The 16900-nt window shown below is 45.7% G+C and overlaps 1 protein-coding gene across 2 annotated transcripts in view; it reads left to right on the top strand.

Annotated features, from left to right (window-relative positions):
• The window catches only part of FAM131B (family with sequence similarity 131 member B), a 56191-nt gene extending 39616 nt beyond the window's left edge, over positions 1–16575 (top strand). The window contains exons 3-7 of one of the 2 annotated variants that reach the window (XM_075842883.1): positions 4559–4591; positions 6789–6882; positions 6986–7171; positions 13580–13711; positions 14673–16575. In XM_075842883.1, the coding sequence (XP_075698998.1) occupies positions 4559–4591; positions 6789–6882; positions 6986–7171; positions 13580–13711; positions 14673–15055 (828 nt within the window). In that variant the 3' untranslated portion in view covers positions 15056–16575. The remainder of the gene's footprint in view (positions 1–4558; positions 4592–6788; positions 6883–6985; positions 7172–13579; positions 13712–14672) is intronic. The other variant, XM_075842884.1, reaches the window with a different exon arrangement.
• The last annotated feature ends 325 nt before the right edge of the window (positions 16576–16900 follow it).

Here is a 16900-nt window from a genome sequence, read left to right as displayed (position 1 = left end):
CCCAGCTATAGAGAAACCTGTGAGACCTGATTCCCCCACCCAGCTATAGAGAAACCTGTGGGTCCTGCTTCCCCCACCCATACATTAGGATTGACAGCTCTCCCTGTATGCAAATTCATACAAAAAAAGCTGTCAATCCCTGTGTGTGGGCGGAGGAAGCAGGACTTACAGGCTTTATCTATAACTGGGTAGGGGAAGCAGGACTCACAGGCTTTATTTATGAATGGGCAGGGGCATAACTAGGAAAGACTGGGCCCCATAGCAAACTTTTGACAGCCCCCCTAGGTGCCACATGCAGCCCCCCCCCCCAATAGATAGTGCCCCTGTAGATTGTGCCATACAGCCCCCCTGTAGACAGGATTACACCCCAGTTGTAGATAGCACCCCCCACCTCCCCCTAGTAGATATTGCCATACAGCCGCCCCTGTAGATAGCACCCTACAGCCCCCCCTGTATATATTGCCTCACAGCCCCATCCCTTGTATACAGTGCCACACAGACCCCTCCCTTGTATACAGTGGCACACAGATCCCTGTAGATAGTGCCACACGCAGACCCCTGTAGATTGCGACACACACAGCCCCCTGTACATAGCGCCACAGCCCTCCCCCTTGTAAATAGTGCCATACAGCCCCCCTAGAAGATAGTGCCACACAGCCCCACCTTAGTAGTGCCACACGGCCCCCCCCTTAGTTGTGCCACACAGCCCCTTGTATATAGTGTTACACAGTTCCCCCTTGTGTAGTGCCACATAGACCCCTGTATAGTGCCACACAGCCCCTCCTTGTATATAGTGCCACACAGCCCTCCCCTTGTATATAGTGCCACACAGCCCCCCTCCTTTGTAGATAGTGCCACACAGCCCCATGTAGATAAGGCCTGACACAGACCCCTGTAGATTGCGCCACACAGCCCTCTCCCCTTGTAAATAGTGTCACACAGCCCTCCCCCATTGTAAATAGTGCCAGACAGCCCCCTAGTAGATAGTGCCATACAGCCCCCCTAAGCAGTGCCACACAGCTCCCCCTTGTGTATAGTGCCACACTGTCCCCATTGTATATAGTGCCACACAGCGACCCTTGTATATAGTGCCACCCTGTTCCCCCTTGTATATACTGCTACCCTGCCCTCCCCTTGTATATAGTGCCACCCTGCACCCCTTGTCTATACTGCCACCCTGCTCCCCCTTGTATATACTGCCACCCTGCTCCCCCCTTGTATATAGTGCCACCCTGCTCCCCCCTTTCTATATAGTGCCACCCTGTTCCCCCTTGTATATACTGCTACCCTGCTCCCCCCTTGTACACAATGCCACCCTGCTCCCCCCTTGGTTATAGTGCCACCCTGTTCCCCCCTTCCTTGTATATCGTGCCACACAGTCCCCCCCCCCAAAAAAAAATATACATTGTACTTACCTTGCCCCGTTCCCACGACGGACGGAGTGCTGCACATCCTCCAGGCGGGACACATTCGCAAACCAGCATGATGCAGTGACGTCATCACACCGGTCTGCGCAGAGAGTCTTTCCAGCGCCTTATAGGCTGCAGGCCTAACGTGGCCTGCAGCCTATAATATTCATTTGTATCTACGTTCAAAGGATGTAGATACAAGTGAATGTGGCTGTCGCTAGCACCGGGACCCCATCTTGTGCTAGCGAGGCCACAGGGCATGAGGGGGCCCGTGCCGACCGGCCAATAAATGTTAGGGGCCGGGCGGCGCAGGCCCTGTAGTGGCGTCGCTACCGCTGTAGCAGCCATAATGGCTGCTAGCAGCGCCACCGGGCATGGGGGGGGCCGTGTCGGTGGGTGGCACGTCCCCTTCATGCTGTGGGCCATGTATCAGCCGCTAGGCTGTAGGGAGTATGAAGCAGGACTCCCAGGCTTTATGTGTGTATAGGGTGTAGGGAGCAAGACTTACAGGCTCTATCTATGTGTGTGTGTGGGGAGTAGGGAGCAGGATTCACATGCTTATCTATATGTGTGGAGTAGGGAGCAGGCCTCACAGTCTTTATATATATATGTGTATGGGGAGTAGGAAGTAGTACTCACATGCTTTATGTGTGTGTGGAGAGTAGTGAGCATCACTCACAGGCTTTATCTATGGGTGTGTGTGGAGTAGGGAGCAGGACTCACAGGCTTTATCTATGGGTGTGTGTGGAGTAGGGAGCAGGACTCACAGGCTTTATCTATGGGTGTGTGTGGAGTAGGGAGCAGGACTCACAGGCTTCATCTATGTGTGGGGAGTAGAGAGCAGGACTCACAGGCTTCATCTATGTGTGGGGAGTAGGGAGCAGGACTCACAGGCTTCATCTGTGTGTGGGGAGTGGGGAGCAGCACTCACAGGCTTCATCTATGTGTGTAGGGAGTAGAGAGCAGGACTCACAGGCTTAATCTATGTGTGGGGAGTAGGGAGCAGGACTCACAGGCTTCATCTATGTGTGTAGGGAGTAGAGAGCAGGACTCACAGGCTTAATCTATGTGTGGGGAGTAGGGAGCAGGACTCACAGGCTTCATCTATGTGTGTAGGGAGTAGGGAGCAGGACTCACAGGCTTCATCTATGTGTGTAGGGAGTAGGGAGCAGGACTCACAGGCTTCATCTATGTGTGTAGGGAGTAGGGAGCAGGACTCACAGGCTTCATCTATGTGTGTGGAGTAGGGAACAGGACTCACAAGTTTCATCTATGTGTTTAGGGAGCAGGACTCACAGGCTTTATCTCTGTGTGTGTGTGTGGAGTAGGGAGCAGGACTCACAGGCTTCATCTATGTGTGTGTGTGTGTGTGTGTGTGTGTGTGTGTGTGTGTGTGTGTGTGTGTGTGTGTGTGTGTGGAGTAGGGAGCAGGACTCACAGGCTTCATCTATGTGTGTGTGTGTGTGTGTGTGTGTGTGTGTGTGTGTGGAGTAGGGAGCAGGACTCACAGGCTTTATCTATGTGTGTCTGTGTGGAGTAGGGAGCAGAACTCACAGGCTTCATCTATGTGTGTAGGGAGCAGGACTCACAGGCTTCATATATGTGTGTAGGGAGTAGACAGCAGGACTCACAGGCTTCATCTATGTGTGTGGAGTAGGGAGCAGGACTCAAAGGCATTATCTATATGTGTGTAGGGAGTAGGAAGCAGGACTCCCAGGCTTTATGTGTGTATAGGGTATAGGGAGCAAGACTTACAGGCTTCATCTATGTGTGTAGGGAGTAGGGAGCAGGACTCAAAGGCTTCATCTATGTGTGTAGGGAGTAGGGAGCAGGACTCACAGGCTTCATCTATGTGTGTAGGGAGTAGGGAGCAGGACTCACAGGCTTCATCTATGTGTGTAGGGAGTAGGGAGCAGGACTCACAGGCTTCATCTATGTGTGTGGAGTAGGGAGCAGGACTCACAAGCTTCATCTATGTGTGTGGAGTAGGGAGCAGGACTCACAGGCTTTCCTTATTTGTTTGCGCAGCATTTAAACAGCTTTTCAAATGTAGATACAAATTTAAATAATTAAAAACCCTATTCCCCCGAGATCAATCCCTTCTCCTCTATCTGACCTGAAAAAAAGACCTGACAGAACACTCCACATTTTGAAGTTTTGCAGTTGATATAAAATGTTATAAACAGTTACATTTTGTGTAGATTTATATTGTACAAATTGTGGTCAAGGTATAATGAGAATGAATTTTCTGTTTTTGTCGGTCGTGTATTCAACAAATTCAAATAAAAATGTGTCAGTTGTATCAGTCGCTGTGTGATTGTGGATATAATGTATAGATTAATATCAAGTTACCTTCTATCTTCTCTGTGTTAATGTGCAGAACAGTCTATGTCTGTCTGTGCTGTCCCTTCCCCTCCCTCTATAACTTCCCTGATCTCTCTTCTCTCTCTCTCTTTCTCTATAACTTTTTCAGATCTCTCTCTCTCTCTCTTCTTTCCTGATCTCTCTCCCTCTCTTTTTAACTTTCCTGATCTATTTCCTTGTCGCTCTTTCTCTCTCTCTCTCTCTCTCTCTCTCTCTCTTTCTCTATAACTTTTTCAGATCTCTCTCTCTCTCTCTCTCTCTCATCTTTCCTGATCTCTCTCCCTCTCTTTTTAACTTTCCTGATCTATCTCCCTCTCTATTTCCTTCTCGCTCTTTCTCTCTCTCTCTCTTTCCTTCTCTCTCTCTCTTTCTCTCTCTCTTCTCTCTCCCTCTCTCTCTTCTCTACCTCTTTCTCTCTCTCCCTCTCTCTCTCTTTCTCTCTCTCTTTCTCTCTCCCTCTCTTTCTCTCACCCTCTCTGTCTCTTTCTCCCTCTTTCTTTCTCGCTCTCTCTTTCTCTCTCTCTCTCTTTCTCTCTCCCTCTCTCTTTCTCTCTCCCTCTCTCTTTCTCTCTCTCTCCCTCTCTCTTTCTCTTTCTCTCTCTCTCTTTCTCTCTCCCTCTCTTTCTCTCACCCTCTCTGTCTCTTTCTCCCTCTTTCTTTCTCTCCCTCTCTTCTCTCTCCCTCTCTCTTTCTCTCTCCCTCTCTCTCTCTCTCTCCCTCTCTCTCTCTCTCTCTCTGTCTAGTTCCATGTTGCCTCTCATGTGACTGTTCTCCCTCTCTCTCAGACACGAACAGACTTTTCCTGGGACGGAATTAATGTGAGTCCAGCCTTGACCCTGCCTGTCTCTTCTCTCTCTGCCTCTGCACTCACTGTCTCACATCACTTTTTTCATCTCTACATTAAAGTTCTAATATATCAGGAAATTCCTCGAACAGCAATTCCCAATATAATGTTATCATGAACCTCTGCCCTGACATGTGCGAGATCCAAATCTATTGCATCCGTGCCGGAGAATATCCATTAGCAAACTATTGGCTATTTTATGTAGGCCTGTAGTCTGGAATCTGTTTGCAGACTACAGTCTATTACCTGCTGACGGATTGTCAGGGGAGTCACTTACAATGTTGCGGCGATGTAACACAACTCTTCAATATTTAAAGGGCCCACACAAGTCATAGTTCAACGGTAGCTCCTGGTGTGAGATCTGGGGTCAGTACAAGGTAAACCAGGGCTCAGGGTGCCCATGATGATATTATTAAACATGCTCTATGCTCAGTGGTGCCCCCTTCATGAGGAGAGGTGAGAACTCCTAAGGCAGAACTACTTCCATGGAAGAAGTGCAGGTATGTGTAGGATGGCGGCTCTCTACCAGAAACAGTCATCTATGTCCATGGGCTGTTTATGGTTTTAGAGCTCCGCTCCGTTAATGTAAGTAAGGCTGAGCTGCAATACCACACAGAACCTGTGGATGGTGTAGCGCTGTCTCCTGCTAGTCAAGCTGAGGGTGGGGAAGACAGGTGGCCCATGATGTCTCTATTGCCATACCCTGGGCATCGGCCCTGCTTGGCACTAGGAAAGGCAGGAGACTCACCATTCCTTGGCATCTGCGGGACATCTGTCAGTCCATAGCCAGTCTACAATGGAGCCAGAATAGGCACCATTGCCACTTCCCTCCTACTGGGCTGCTAAATGCCGACTATGTAGTAAAGGAAGTTTCCTTCCTAGAAACTAGCAAGTTAAGTTAACCCTAGAGCCGGAAAGTGAATGGTCCCTGTGTCTAGGTGCAGTAGCGTGACACCTAGAATCTGAATATAATTCCAACATGTCTTACTCTGCAGAGTATATTGAGCAGCTTTCTCTGATGATTCCTTCTTTTTTCAGATGTGATCCTTCTTGCTGATGGTTTCCTTCATAGAAACCAATTTTTAAAATTCAGCCCTATTATCCATCAAAAATATAACATAATTGTGATGATGACTTAAAAATTGATAACATTTCCTTACATTTGGACCTTGATTCCAGAACTTCTGCATGTCTCTTCGAATCATAATATCTCAAATGCAAAAGTCTATTTTTTTTTTTAGTTACTTAGACCCGACACGGTGCAAGTTTTCTTAAGATTCATAAAAAATTTGATATGGCTGATCGCTTGAATGATCAGTGGAGGTCCGATTGCTGGGAACACTTGAATGGGGGGACCCAGTCCTTCTTTCCAGAAAGAGAATGGACATAGTTCTGCATAAAGGTCTATGGATACAGCCAAGCAATCGGTAGGACCCCCACCCAATCGATAGGACCCCCACCCATAAGACATTTAGATCGATATTCCATAAATGCCTTTCATGGGTTCACAAGTTTTTTCTGGTGGAAAATCTGCCTCAAAATTACATTTGGAAGTTTAAGGCAGATTTTCCTCTGCCTGCTCGCCGATTTTCGCTGCGTTTTTCGCCCGCGGCCATTGTGTGCTGCGGGCATAAAACACCCGAAAATACGCTTTCTCTGCCTCCCATTGATGTCAATGGGAGGTCAGAGGTGTAAACACCCGAAGATAGGGCATGTCCCTTCTTTCTCCCGCGAGACGGTTTTAACGCTCGCGGGAAAAAGACATCTCCGCCTCCCATTGAAATGAGAGGCATTTTCGGACGGTTTTTCACGAGTTTTGCGGCGCGGTTTCTGCGTCAAAAAACTAGTCAAAAAACTGTGTGAACATACCCTAATAATGAATTTTAGGAGATCTGCACCACGTCCGGCCACCATTAGTGTCCACCCCTCCCCCACACACTCTCTCCTTTTGCACATTTTATCACTTTCTCTATTTTCTTTCACTGTCACAGCGGGATTATGTAGACACTCAAGTCTCTGTCTCTGTATTCACCTCTCTTGGCTCTGAGCAGAAGCTGTCTCTTGTCTGTCTGTCCCTCGATCCTGTCCTGTCTCTCTCTATATATAAACATCTCTCTCTGTCTTCTTCCCTGAGCAATTATTTCTTCTCTTTCTTATGATCTGTCTGTCAGCTATCAATGGAAGACACAACCTCGATCCTTCCTCGATTGAAGAGACATTCCAATGCTTATGGAATTGGTGCTCTCGCCAAATCCTCTGTCAAAGGTACTGGACATTTTTTGATTATTTCGGCCCTGCCATGGGCCAACTTTCTGTCTATGCCATGGAGTCAACATAATAACCCTCTACCCTTTCTTTTTCATTGCAGGTGTCTCTCGAACGATGAAGGATAAAGTGACCAAGCCCACAGCTCTTGGTTCAGGACGTGTTGCTCATATGATAGAATGGCAAAGCTGGGGTCAACCACCGCCTCAGAGCAGTGAAAGCACTCGAATGGACAGCGACGCTTACTCTGACTTGAGTGATGGAGAGAAGGAGGCGAGGTTCCTGGCTGGTGCGTATGGTATTGATATAGTCATGTAAGAATGGAAATTGAACGCATAAACTGAAAGCTAATCTGATGTTTAGGCTTGTGCTGTGACTTCCTGCTGTTCTAGATGCCAGTAGAGCTGCTTCTTTAAGTGTCTGGTCACAGACTAGCTTACAGGATTATTGCAGATATTGAGCTTTGAAATACTGGCGAATTAAGTAAAACCTTATGATTTTGATCAGGGGCGTAACTAGGAAAGACTGGGCCTTATAGCAAACTCTTGACTGGGGTCCCCCCATGTGCCACACGCAGCCCCCTTATAGATAGTGCCCCGTGTAGATTATGCAGGTACAGCCCCCCTGCAGACAGTGCTATACAGCCTCACCTGTAGAGAGTGTCACACCCCACTTGTATATAGCGCCCCCCACCTCCCCCTTGTATATTGTGCCATACAGACCCCTGTAGATATCGCCATAAAGTCTCCCCTGTATATAGTGCCACACAGTCCCCCTTAGTAGATAGTGCCACACACAGACAATGAAGATTGTGCCACACACAGATCACTGTAGATGTAGCCACAGCCCTCCCCCTTGTAAATAGTGCCAAACAGCCCCCCTAGTAGATAGTCCAACACAACTCCCCTTAGTAGTGCCACACAGCCCCTTGTATATAGCGCCACACAGCTCCCCCATGTGTTTAGCGCCACACAGCTCCCCTTGTGTATAGAATGAATTGAAAACAATTTCATCTGCCCTGAAATGTTGTTATTATAAATATATCCTATATAATTACAGCTCCAGAACCAAGCTCATACATATATACAGTACCACAACCAAGCTCATACATATATACAATACCAGAACAAAGCTCAGTATATAAATACAGCTCTAGAACCAAGCTCATACATATATACAATACCAGAACCAAGATCAGTACATAATGACATCACCAGAACAAGCTCAGTACATATATACAGTCCCAGAACCAAGCTCAGTACATATATACAACACTGGAACAAAGCTCAGTACACATATACAGCACCAGAACCAAGCTCAGTACATATATACGATATGCAAAAAAATGGGACATAGAATGTAATTAAAACCACAGAAAAGGCCATACTCACAGATTAGGTGGTGGGTAAAAAAAACCCGTTCCAAACAGGACGCAACCAGGTCAGAGAATGCTGTTGAAGGGAAGTGCCCAGGTGTGTTTAAATAATGATAGCCACTCCCACTAACCTTGAGGGGAGTGGTGTGTTGGGCATGGAAGTAAATGTGTAATAATAATAAATAAATAATGAAGTACTGTGTATAGTGCACATGTGAGGTATAGGGGACATGACTAAGTGTAGTGTGTAGAAATCAGGGCTGTGAGTGAAACAAAAACGTGAGTGTAGTGTGTAAAACATGGAGGCATAGTGTTTGGATAGTGAGGCACAGCATATATTCAGTACATATATACAACACCAGAACAAAAGCTCAGTACACATATACAGCACCAGAACCAAGCTCAGTACATATATACAACACCAGAACAAAGGCTCAGTACATATATACAGCACTAGAACAAATACAGGTCAATTTAGTGCATGACCTGAACAATGGTAAGGATATGCTGGGATTTGCTGTTTCACAAAAAAAAATAATACCACCCATCATCTCGCTGCAGATCATACAGTGACTACATTACTGATTAGAGGCAGAATAAACATTTATATTAAGTGACTCACCGGTGACGTCTCATATTCTATTTCTTTTCTTCCGGCCATGACCTATTTCTGCAGTTTTCCGCTCAGATCTCAAGTGGCGCGTTGTTGAAAGGCGCTGATTGGCAGGGCAAAATTACTTGCCCCATCAACTAGCGCCACTCAACCACAGAAGAGTCGTGGAAAGAGGCTGATTGGCGGGGGAAGGAATTTTGCCCCGCCAATCAGCATTATTGTAAGGCGCTGAATGGTCGGGCACAGAATGTGCCTGGCCATTTAGCGCTAATGGATGTATTTGTATCTGCGTGCTATAGACGCAGGTATAATTGCTGCAAGAGGGGGTGGCTGTCGCTAGCACGGGGCCCGATGCTAGTCACGCCACCGGGCATATGGGGGGGCGTGTCGGCGGGTGGCACGGGCCCCCTCATGCCATGGGCCCCGTAGCAGCCGCAGTAGTTACGCCACTGATTTTGAGAGTAGACCTAATAGGCAGATTTTGGGGTGAATTGTAACTCTGAAGGGGTCCATTCCCAGAATCCTTAGAAAGATTCTGGAAATCTAGTGTGAACTTAAACATAATTTACTGGTACAGTAGATCATATTTTTTGGCAGACATGTGGCCTCATAGTTTCAATAGTTGTAATTAGCTGTAAATAGATGTTAATAAGATCACGTCTAAGGCGTCTTATTTTCAAGCTGAACAAGTCCAATTTATACCTCCCATCCCATTTTATAATCCAGTTGCCCACCTATAAACCCTCTTCAACTCTCCTTTATTCTTTGTATGATGTGGAGCCCAAAACTGAATCCCATATTCAAGATGTGGTCTTACAAGGGAAATATTACATTTAAATCATAGTCTTTTATTCACCCTAAAATCCTATTGGCTTTTGCAGCTGCTGCTTGACATTGAGTGCTGCTGCTTAGCTTGTAACCAGAATACCCAGGTCCTTCTCTTGTTCCGTTATCACAAGTTTTATTCCATTTATTGTTCATGTAGTCTTACTATTACTGTGGCCTAGGTGCATTACTTTACATTTATCAACACTAGAAGTCCTAACCCATGTTTTTACCCATGCTGCAGCTATCTAGGTCGTTCTGCAATCATTTATAATCAAGCTGAGTTTTAATTATCCCACAAAGTTTTGTATCATCAGCAAAAACTGACACTTTACTATCAATCCCATCCACAAGGTCAATAATAAAGAGATTAGGCTACGTTCACACTACTTTCTTTGTCCTCCATTTAACGTATAAGCAGGGAAAATCTCCTGACGTAAATCTTAAACAGGCTGTGACGGATGCCTTTAGGTGTGTTCACATCAGCGTTCGGTTTCCGTTGATGTGAACAGGCCCTAAAAATGGCAACCGTTACCCATAGACTTGTATAGAATCCATTTAACTGATACATTGTGAGCTTTTTAGTTATGCACCCGTTAAACGGATCCCTTAATAGTCTATGTGTGACGAATGGCGCTGTTAGACAACCGTTTAACGTATCCACCACCCATAAGCTATAATGGCATCCGTTTAACGGGTATGTCGTAAAAAGCTATTAAAAAGCCCATGATGTATCCGTTAAATGAACGCCTGTGACAGATAGTGTCCATTTAACGGATATGTTTTTTTACAGGATACTACTATGCTGTCCCATACTCTATTCTTTGCAGTATACTGACATATACCGGTCAGATAGACCCCAATTTTTTTATTTTTTTTACGTATTATTAGTTTCATTAGGGGACTTGAACCAGCGATCTGGTTAGATCGCTGGTAAAATACACTGCAATACATGGATGAGTTACGGAAACAGCGTAGCTCAGCGAGTTACACTGTTTCCGTAACTCGACATGTAATCATTAAGTGGCTGGGAGAGCACACAAAGCTAGAACGGAGTTTAGGGGGCCCGTTCTAGAGATAGGTGCGGGTCCCAGAAGTGGGACCCGCATCTATCTGACATTTTTGACCTATCCTGTGGATAGGTCATAAATGTCTCTCATGGAAAAACCCCTATAAATGCCGCGGTCGTTATTGACAGTGGCATTTAACTAGTTAACGGGCAGGAACAGCGTGATCGCTGTTCCTGGCCGTTAGAGCAGCGTGTCAGCTGTAAAACACAGCTGACACCTGCAGTGTATGGAGCGGGCTCATCAGGCACGTCATCGGTCGGGAAGGGGTTAAGTAAGAAGTGGTCGGGGGGTCTGGCGCTGTCCCTTGCCTGCCGACTATAAAACACAGGGACTTTTTAGCAAGATTTATTCTTGCTATAAACTGCGACTTATAGTCAGAAAAATACGGTAATTGGATATTAATTGGCATCGCCATCCCGAACACCAGCACCACGCTTTATCGGAGTGCACAGATATGACAGATGGAACGGTTGCTATAGACTCTAAGTGCCCAGCCGCGCTACCATAGATCCCTGTCAATTCAAGGGGTGACTAGAACCTCCAGGGGCCCCAATGCAAAATCTCTAACTGGGCCCTTCAAATGTCACATATTATTGAAAGCATTGATGTCTTCTTATGGGGAAAAAAGACTGTTGTGGCCTCCAGGAAACCTTTGCAGCCCCTATAGCCCCAACCCTGATGTGAATTATTGAGCTCCGGTCCATCTCAGACAGATCTTATATGGTGCAAGAGTAGAGGAAGATTCATTATCTTATAAGAATATATGAGATCGATGGAGGATACATATTATCGTGTTGTAGTTATGGGTCACTGTCAGCTGTATACATGGTGGTTGGTGACATGAACCATCAGTAGGAATGGGACCCATTTTTGGGCACAAGGACCTCCCTCCCGGCATTGGTTCATGCCATAATGCCCCTTTATCTTGGAACAAGAGGGTGTGTAGCTTCATATCTCTTGGATGTTATGACCCTCATGTTGGTTCCCCCAGCTTCTACTTTCTGTAGTAAATGCCAAGTCCTATGCAGGTTCACAGTGCCCATGACGAAATAGTGTGTGCCAATCTGAGCTGGGATCCCCTTTTGTAAACCTATAGCAGTCCTATAGTGCAATTGACCTTGGCTACTCATTTCATTTCACTTTAAAGTGACAGTCTTCAATAATATTCATACATCAGACTTGGGGCTGTAGCTAAAGGGGGTGCAGAGAAAGCAGTTGCACCCAGGTCTTGGTGATTGAGAGGGTCCCCTTTGCCACGTAAGAGGACCACGGCCTTCTAAATGGCACATGGGGAGCTCTGTTACAGGGGCCCCTTTGCCACATAAGAGGACCACGGTCTTCTAAATGGCACATGGGGGGGCTCTGTTACAGATTTTTCGCTGGTGTTACGCTTCTGGTTCAGACTTGATCTTGCAGGAGTCTATCCCCGCACAGCAGTCAGTATTAGCATTTTCTGGAAGTCTCCGTCATTATTATCCATTAAATTCTGGGACATGTATTTTTCTCGCTGCACGTCACTATGAAGTGGTTGCCAGAAACGCTCCTCACCGCAGATCAAGAGGCCCGTGGGCTGCGACAATTCAAAGAGAATTAAATTCCACCTACAGGAGCCGCATTCAGCAGAGGAATTATTTTGCCTCCCGGAATAATCCATCTCCTGAGCTTTCCTGACTAGAGCTGCAATTAGGGCCAATAATTGGTGTAATGTACAGTGGACGGATACTTTAGGGTACAAGTTCTGCAGAATCTGGAGGAGAAGAGGCAGTGGATTGGGCTTTATGAGGTCCAAAGTGCTGAATGGGCACCTGTCGGAGCTAAAATGACTATAATTTATTAGGTTAGTACGCAATGCGTTGAGCAGGGAGAGGTGAGGTCATGCAGCCACGATTGGAGACTAGCCGTATTGGGAAGACATGTAGCTTCAGATCACTACAAGACACTGAAAGAAAGTTATTGAACATGATGTGTAGATTTAACCCAGAAAATGATGCGCAAAGTTGGGAGTATGTCTTAAAGGAATTGTCCAGAATTATAAAATATATGAAAAATGTTGTATTATGGCATAATAGTACAATAGAAGAGGAGCGATTGTGCATCTGAAGTAAAACAAAGAACTTATACTGCGCTTGCCACTGTTGACCCCAATATTTACAGTGCGAGCAGCTGCATGTGTGTGGGCTACACTACAGTGTGATTTGGTGGGGCACACACAACAGCTACAATAGACAATCACTAGACATATATGAAAAAATATTCCCAGTCCACATTGGAAGGAGCGCTTGGCTTGATAACCCTTTAGTTTTAGCTCCAGGCTCAGGGCTGGGGAGTGCACAAGGGGCACATGCTGGGGGCCTCTACCACATTGGGGATCAAGGGGGCCTACCCCAAAACCAGTTCTTACAATCTTCCCCGACCAAAATTTTCTAATTACACCCTTGATAGTTACTATTTATATGGGTAGTGTAGACTGGACCCACCTCTCAAGAAAATCGGGGTCCCCTTATGGCTGTCCAGCAATCCTATCCAGCAGAGAAGAGGTGGAGAAGTGACCACTCATCTGTGCGGCTCTTTGTTTGGAAGTTTTGTGAATTATTGCTACCTCAGTTGTTTCCATAACTCCCGTAGACTTCAGTGGCGAGGGCCATGCACATGCGAGACCACTTCTCCTATATGTGGCTGCGATCGGGTGGTCAAGTGGGTGGGATGATGGTCCACGCCACATTTTTTGCTCCAACCACCAACCTTAATTCGGCACAGCACAGTTTGTTACCGTTCTTCCATGCTTTTAATTTCTAGTCCCTCTTTTCTCTCAAGGTGTTATGCAACAATTTGCCATATCTGAGGCAACGCTAATGGCCTGGTCATCTATGGATGGGGAAGAAGAAAGTGTCAATTCCAACCAAGAAAGGCAGAGCGAAACTTATCAAGAGCTGCTGGAGAACCAGGGTAAAAGTCCACTCTATCTCACAGTATTTGGGGGAATAAAGAGAAGTGACACGAAAGTCAGATATCACATCATTGGGAGCCACGGGAAGAGGGTTGGCAACCCTTATACCAAAATAGTTAGGCTGCTTAGACCTGATGCCCTTTCAGTGCTGGATCAGCGGGCCCTCTCAACAGTTCCGTGCCCAAAAATAGGACACTACATATGCTGAAAAGACAGCTATGGTATCTCTCCTTCCATGCATGAGTCCTCTCACTTGTGCCACAGTGCCAGGAGTACTCAGGTGTCATTGCTTTCCAATTCTTGGGGTTTCTTTGAAATATACTAATTCAATGGCAATTTGGAGGCTTTTTTGGGTGCAATCTTGGCTGGATCAAGGTATGTGTAGGCCCTGGCGGGAATATTATGTGCGGGACAACTCCTTGCTTTGAAAGACAGGGATGACTAGAGTAGAAAAATCAGGCTACAGGTGTAAGAGGAAAATTATACAGCTAAAGTATATTAAAAGATACTAATAATCTAAAAACTATCATAAAGTGCACTACCATGCAGTGCCCAAATAATACAACCGCAATGCCCAAATAATAGAGCTATATTGTGCCTCAATAAAAAATGCAATACAGTGCCATAATAATACCACCATACAGTGCCTAACAGTATAAAAGGTATGGATAAAAGGGTTCAGGTCCCAGTCAATCATCGGAGACAAGATCAACTTTAGGATGGTGGTGAAGGCTCTGTGACAACCCTGGAACCAGAACGTGTAGGGCTATTCCTATAGTGGGCAAAATTAGGAGAAAATAGATTGATTTAGGGTGTCCTTATTTTGCAAATGTTATGGTTGGCCGGTATAGTAGAGTAAATCAGACCTCCGCTTGATATCATTGTTTAATGTCTCCTTTATGTCTTCCCTGTCCTGTCCTCCTTTTATGTTTACGATGTTTTTTCTCCTCCCTTGTACAGACAACCTTGCACAGACGCACTCTGACTGCTGGCCACATTCATACGTGTCACAAGGACTCTACTGTCTGGGCTCCTCTGAAGCATGGGCCAGCAGCGAGCAGTCACTGACAGTAACCCCAGCACCTACAGGGGTTGTAACCACAAATCCCAGACCTGAGTTTGAAGAGAGACAGCTTGAAAATATCTGTGAGATTACCCCTCGGTTACTGCACTCTAAAATATCCCCTTCGGAAGAAGACGATGTGGTTTGCCATGACTTGCAGTCTCTTTCCCCACCCCGCGAGGATTATGAGAGTCCTCCACACAGCCGGAAGGTGTCAGATGTTGCCACATCAGGGGTACAATCTGGAGAAGAAGAGGAAGAAAGAGAAATGGAAAACTGAGTCACTGAGGGGATCTAGAAGAAGGAAATGATTGAGAGCATGGCCGTGTGAGAGGCTGGCAGTGTAGGATGGCATCTGGGTGGGGTCATTTATCAAGGCTTCCCGAAGGGTCAATGCCAGCTTGGTGGAGTGTATGGTCCACATGGAAAAAAATAACATGTTGCTGCCCTACAAGCCTTGGCACTCCATTATAACAAGAAATGTGCCCAGTCTGTATTACAGCGCCCTCAGGCTGCCAACATATTTGTGATACAGGCTGCCCAGTATCACCCCTACCTACTATTTTTTTAGATCCTTATCTTGAGTTCCTTAATTTGGGTTTCATTACTGCCCTTAAGTCAAAAGTCAATGGTGGTCAACATTTGAAGAGTAATAAGTGCTAAATATTTGCACAAAGGGCCACCTCATTTTCATGCCTATAAAGTCCCACTAATGCACTTATTACCCTCAGATGAACAGCAAGATGTGGCCGAGTGGAGTCTTCAGCCTCCTTTAGGGCAGTTGAGGCTCCATAGTTGCACAACAAGCCACCACTATTATTATACGTTTTCTTCATGGCCACCACGGTCTCTCTAGATTTCTTCTAAAGTTCTAATGATGGACAACCCAAGATCAACAGCCTGGGGTGCCCATATGTTGTCCACAACCTCCTTTAGAGCAAAAGAGGCTCCATATATGTACTAAAGCCACCACTTGTTATAATTACATGTAATGGGAAGCTCAGTTTCCCTATTTTTATTCCATGATGTAAGTTTTTGTAATTGTTTCATGCTTAAAATTTACATATGAGGAGCAAAATAACAGCATCAAAGCTAACAAAGTAAAAACTCCAAACGCTTTCAAAGGAATCCTTTTCTCTATTGATGGTTTTATCTTGCTCCGGGATCCACTGGGTTAAAGCTGTCACATTAATTCATGGATTTAGGAAAAAAAAACAAAAAACTTTTTGCTGGTCTAAGTAACATGTTGGCACTTTACTGCCCCCTTTTGGCAGCATATTGATTTGATAAATGACCCCCAACCCATGAGGGAGTGAATAAGTGGGCATCAAGAATAAAAAAAACAGCAACTAAGATGTGCAAAAAAATCACATGCTGTCTGTCTGCCCTACCACTACTGCGGCGGAAACGTGTTCGCATGTTATCCAAGAGATGAGGACAACCTTCTACCCCTTCCCCCACTCATCTGTGATAAGACAAGTCCAAGACAAATGAAGTACCGATAATGCCCTCTTCTGAAGTTTCAAACCTCAAAAAGAGAGAGGCTCAGTTTCTGGGAAGAAAGACTGCTCAGTTTTGGGAGGTCTCGCATGCCTTAAAGTGACCTCCTTAAAACATCCTAAAAATCATTGCCAAAACCCCCCAAAAAAACTTATATCTGCGTTCCTGCCAAAGACCCCAGAACATTGCTTCATTAACCCTATTCCCTGCCAAAAATCGAAAGGGCATTGTACTTCATCCTCTTGCCGTCTATTTCCACCCCAACCTTTCAAAAATATACATAAAGGGCATTTTATTGCAGCCATGTTTTTATGGTTTTTTCTTATAAATCGCTTTGTCCCATTTTCCAGCTTGCTGGCAAATTCATTTGAACAATTGAGTCATTAAACCCTTACCAGTCTACTTGCAGAGCATCGCTCTGATAACACAATTTTGCAAAAACTGCTTACAGTTTACTAATGTATTCTTCTTTGTGGCAAAGACCTGCAGAGCATCATGGCACTAACCTCTTTTCTTGGCCCATAAACCAATCCTTCAGTGGTACTTCTAATAATATTCATTGCGAGGACCTTTTTACCATCAGTCTGCACATATTGGCAGATACAACTTTTGGTGACTCCTTTCC

Source organism: Rhinoderma darwinii, chromosome 11 (genome assembly GCF_050947455.1).
Source record: "Rhinoderma darwinii isolate aRhiDar2 chromosome 11, aRhiDar2.hap1, whole genome shotgun sequence".
Taxonomy (NCBI): Eukaryota; Metazoa; Chordata; class Amphibia; order Anura; family Rhinodermatidae; genus Rhinoderma; species Rhinoderma darwinii.
This window is presented reverse-complemented; position numbering and strand designations above follow the sequence as displayed.